Source organism: Babylonia areolata, chromosome 10, assembly GCF_041734735.1.
Source record: "Babylonia areolata isolate BAREFJ2019XMU chromosome 10, ASM4173473v1, whole genome shotgun sequence".
Taxonomy (NCBI): Eukaryota; Metazoa; Mollusca; class Gastropoda; order Neogastropoda; family Buccinidae; genus Babylonia; species Babylonia areolata.
Genome location: NC_134885.1, coordinates 27,781,179 through 27,786,178, shown reverse-complemented (window position 1 = coordinate 27,786,178; position 5,000 = coordinate 27,781,179). Strand labels below are relative to the sequence as shown.

Below are 5,000 nucleotides of genomic sequence, written 5' to 3'. Positions count from 1 at the left end.
GTCTGTCTATCTCTCTCTCTCTCTTTGTTTCTACCTCAATCTCTCCCTCTCTCTTTCTCCTCTCTCTAGCTCACTCGCCCGCATGCACACATTCACACACTTTTATGGTCGATTGTGTTTTTATTTGCCCTGGTGTAAATGATCATGGAATGATATAATGATGAATGAACTGCATGCACTTACAGCACAAGTGGCGCGTCCAAATATTGAAAGAGAGAGAGAGGGAGGGAGGGAGGTATGGCGATAAAGAAAAAAAAAGAGAGAGAGGCAGAGAGAGGCAGGCGTGTAATGGGACAATGAGAGAGAGAATTAACCAAATCGGTATGTTACGTGATTTAAGAGTTTCAGGCTGAAGGCTGATGATTCCAACTGGTTCGTTTTGTGCAACAAATCATATAACCATGCACAGAGAAAGAACAAAAATGACGGAAAAAGGCAAAAATATGTTGTAAAGATTACACTTGAAAACAGTTACACGGGATATATGGATACATTCACACACAGAAAGCGAAATAAAGATAAACTGTATACATCGACCAATAAGTAATGAACATCAGAGAGACTTTGATTTCTGGCTGACTGAATAAATAAATGAAGGAAAGTGTCATGACATCGAGTTTTGGTTGCTGGTAGACAGTGTTGCCTACTTGTGTGAAAGGAAGATTTAAAGTATAGTCTGGCGATCTTAATGTAGTTGGGTCTGAACTCAAATTGTGGAGAAAACTAATGATGCACGTGCTTTTGACGCTGAGGTGAATAATGTGTTCATGTATTGATGTATTGGGAAGTAAGGCCCAACACTCGGCTTATATCACAGACTGACATAAGTTTACATTTGGGCCAACAGCAAAGTGGGAGTTGTATTATCAATGGTTTCTCCAGTCAATGGGAAACCGTTTACAGCTTAGTCTTTTGTGAAGGACTATGACTCTCAAACTAGGAGGCAAAATTGCACTGGCTCTTAGTGCTGCAGCCTTGTGAACTGGTTGTCCTTTGGGAACCATCCCAACGCCGACTGTCCTAAAACCCTCTTGGCCGAGAGAGTGGGTATGTAACTTGGGCAAGACATTCTCCACTAAAATCAAATTCTGGCCCAAATAGTCGGAACAGCAGTTGCCTCCTCTGCTGTTCTGATGGTCATAGTCGGACAGGACTGACTATCATATATATATATATATATATATATATATATATATATATATATATATATATATATATAGTGAAGTGTCCCAAAAAAATATCGGCATTTCACTTTGGACGCACGCAAGTCCAGGTCAGAGGTGTGACCCGGTAGAGAGGTGCACCTTGAGGTCTTAATGTGTCATGGCACACGATGTTCTATGAGAGAAAGTAAGTCCTTAATGTTTGGACTGTCATGATTTAGGAAAGCTGATGTTGAAGTTGTAGTAAGTTAGATTTCTCGAGTTTGATGATGTACAATTCGTTGCAATCGTTTCGTTTGAATTTTCAAAAATTTCGGAATTTTCTTTATAATTTGCTTTAGAGAACACTGGTTAGATAAGATGAGAATTTGGACAAGGTGAAAGTACACACAAGTACTCTTTTTTTTTTCTTCTTCTTCTATTTTTGCCAGTTAACTACCGTTGGGTTATGAGAATGTTACAGGATTCTCGGCACCTGTTTTGGGACAACGTTATTCAGCTGATAGGACGCCCCGCAAGTCTTACTTGGATACAGTTCAGTTCAGATCAGACACTCTAGGAGGCGTCACTACGTTCGGACAAATCCAAAAACGCCACACCACATCTGCTAAGCAGATGCCTGACCAACAGCGTAACACGACGCGCTCAGTTAGGCCTTGAGGTACAAAATGACAACGAAATCTCACAAAGGAAACACATGGAATTTTGTATGTCAAGATTTATGAACATCGTGACAGCCTAACTTAAGTGTTGAGGGAGATTATCGGGGCATTTGTGACTTGTGTCCCGACTGCGAAGCGGTGGAATGATTTACTCCAGGAGAGAGAATGTGGATGTGTTTGTCCATGTCTTCACTGATTTGTTCAACGACAGGAAGGGGGAGGGAGGGGGGTGTCTTTATCTACTCCTAATTTTTATTCTTAGGTTGGAATGAAAGACTGTGAGCATTGTGTGCGAGTCTACCTGTCGTGTGAGCTTGAGGTGAGGGTGTGAATGCGGCAGTGTGAAGGAAGAAAGGAAATAAAGAAGGAAGGATTCAATGAAGAATGGAATGAACGATAGACAGGCGCAATAGCCGAGTGGTTAAAGCGTTGGACTGTCAATCTGAGGGTCCCGGGTTCGAATCACGGTGACGGCGCCTGGTGAATAAAAGGTGGAGATTTTTACGATCTCCCAGGTCAACATATGTGCAGACCTGCTAGTGCCTGAACCCCCTTCGTGTGTATATGCAAGCAGAAGATCAAATACGCACGTTAAAGATCCTGTAATCCATGTCAGTGTTCAGTGGGTTATGGAAACAGGAACATACCCAGCATGCACACCCCCGAAAACGGAGTATGGCTGCCTACATGACGGGGTAAAAACGGTCATACACGTAAAAGCCCACACGTGTGCATACGAGTGAACGCAGAAGAAGAATGAACGATGGACGAAATATTGGGCATCTCATGCACCTTTTACCGTCCGACAAAAAAAAAAAAAAAAAGAAAAAGAAAAAAGGAAAAAAAAAAGAAGGCTAAAACACCTACATCCTTCTGTGTGTCTATACAGATCATGCACGATAGGAATCACCAACAAGTATGAGCAATGGGAGAAACAGTAGTTATATTTGCATTAAAAAAAAAAAAAGGTTACATTTGTGACGATAATTATATGATTTACGTAATGTTTGCTGTTACCGAACATGGATATACACAGTGCAACGTACTGACATGAATCAAAGAGTGAATGATTAACACGCATAAAGTGCGCACACCCACTCATGGCATGAGAATCTAGACTACTGTGAATCTCTCCATAGAAAGGGACAGAACAAGAGAGAGAGAGAGAGGGAGAGAGAGACAGACAGACAGAGATATAGAGACAGACAGACAGACAGACAGAGAGAGAGATACAGAATGACAGGCAGAGAGATAGAGAGACAGACAGACAGACAGAGATACAGAGACAGACAGATGGAGAGAGAGATACAGAATGACAGAGAGACAGACAGACAGACAGACAGACAGAGAGAGACAGAGACACACACACAAAGAGAGAGAGAGAGAGAGAGAGAGAGAGAGAGAGAGAGAGAGAGAGAGTCAAGTTAAATAAAAAGCACTAGTATTTGAGAACAAAGTATTTAGACAATACCTGCTCTTCCAATTCCTCGCTAGTCTGAGTAAGCCCAAAATATAAAAAAACGAGCATATGTTACATAACAAACAACTGAACAGATAACATAGTAACTGGAAAAGAAAAGAGAAAAAAAAGAAATAAGCGACGTAGAAGGGGACATTAGAAAGGGGCTAACAAACCAAAAATATCCAAACAACAAATACAGTTACAACTATCTATCTCTCTATCTATACGCATATATATATATATATATATATATATATATATATATATATATATATATATATATATATATATATATATATATATATCACAAAATTATATTTAAAAAATGAAGACAAGATGAAATCAAACAATGGATTGGATTCAAACCAAAAAATGAAGAACACACACACACACACATACACACACACACACACACACACACACACACACAGGCAGACAGACTTGCGGACGGACAGACGGACAGACTGAGGCTGACACAGATGGGCTCGCTCTGCTTTCAAATTGGTTATTCTCGCCCTCTGCATGAAATCAGCTTGATTTCACGGTGGCTTCAATGCAAATGTTGAATATTGAGCGTTGTGAAATGGTGCGGATACCAATCATTTTGTTTGTTCGTTTGTTTGTTTGTTTGTTTTTCTTGCTTAAACACACACACACACACACACACACACACACACACACACCCTTGCACACATGTGTCTGATTTAAGAGAGAGAGACAGAGAGAGAGAGAGTGAGAGACAGAAAGAGAGACAGCCGTACAGACAGAATGGGGGGGGGGGGGGGGGGGGGGGGGGGGCGGGGGGGAGGGGGGGGGGGGGGGGGGGGGGGGGGCGTCTGGAACAAGCTTTTTTTTTCTCCTTAGTTTTTATCATTCAGGGTTGGGGTGGGAGTGGGGTTGGGGTTAGCGGGAATCAAACTCCCACGTAGTTTTCAGATTTGCCAGTAGTTGAAGACTGTGGGCCGGCATCATAGAACGGCATCACGTGCATGGCAGTAATGTTCGTTTATTTGTGTCAAGTCTTTGTGTCTTTGCAAACTTAGCAACCAGTAAACTCTGGCGGCCTTTGACGAGAAGGTTGGGTTTTATAGCGTGGGTCAGGAATAGTTTTTGACTCACTTGTGTAAACAAAGTGAGTCTATGTTTTAACCCGGTGTTCGGTCGTCTGTGTGTGTGTGTGTGTGTGTGTGTGTGTGTCCGTGGTAAACTTTAACATTGACATTTTCTCTGCAAATACTTTGTCAGTTGAAATCAAATTAGGCATAAAAATAGGACAAATTCAGTTCTTTCCAGTCATCTTGTTTAAAATAATATTGCACCTCTGGGATGGGCACACAAAAAAAAAAAAAAAATGAAGCCTAATTATATGCAAACTGCATTTAAATGAAGCATAATTATACGCAAACTGCATTTACTGTTATATTTATATCTTTTGTATTCTCTAAACTTGGCACTTTGATCTGATATTCTGACACAACAACAAGAGCAGTCATTAATATCATTTTTTGTTCAAACAGGAACTTCTTTTGCTAAGCATGGAAGTTTTATTTATTTTGCAAACGTTTTGGTGCAGATAGTAAAAAAGGGAAATTACTCTGTAAATAATGCTAGGGGACTTAATTTGCTACAAGTGAGTCTTGAAGGCCTTGTCTCTCTTGTTTTCTTTTTAATGTTTGTTTGTCTGTTTTTGTTTTTGTTTTGTTTTTGTTTTGT

General features: G+C 40.6%; 1 protein-coding gene across 4 annotated transcripts in view; it reads right to left on the bottom strand.

Annotated features, from left to right (window-relative positions):
* The window catches only part of LOC143286530 (uncharacterized), an 86,948-nt gene that overhangs the window by 2,248 nt on the left and 79,700 nt on the right, over window positions 1-5,000 (bottom strand). For 3 of the 4 annotated variants that reach the window (XM_076594128.1, XM_076594127.1, XM_076594126.1), the window contains one exon: window positions 3,297-3,320. The exons of the other annotated variant lie outside the window; for it this stretch is intronic. In XM_076594128.1, the coding sequence (XP_076450243.1) occupies window positions 3,297-3,320 (24 nt within the window). The remainder of the gene's footprint in view (window positions 1-3,296; window positions 3,321-5,000) is intronic. 4 annotated transcript variants of the gene reach the window in all.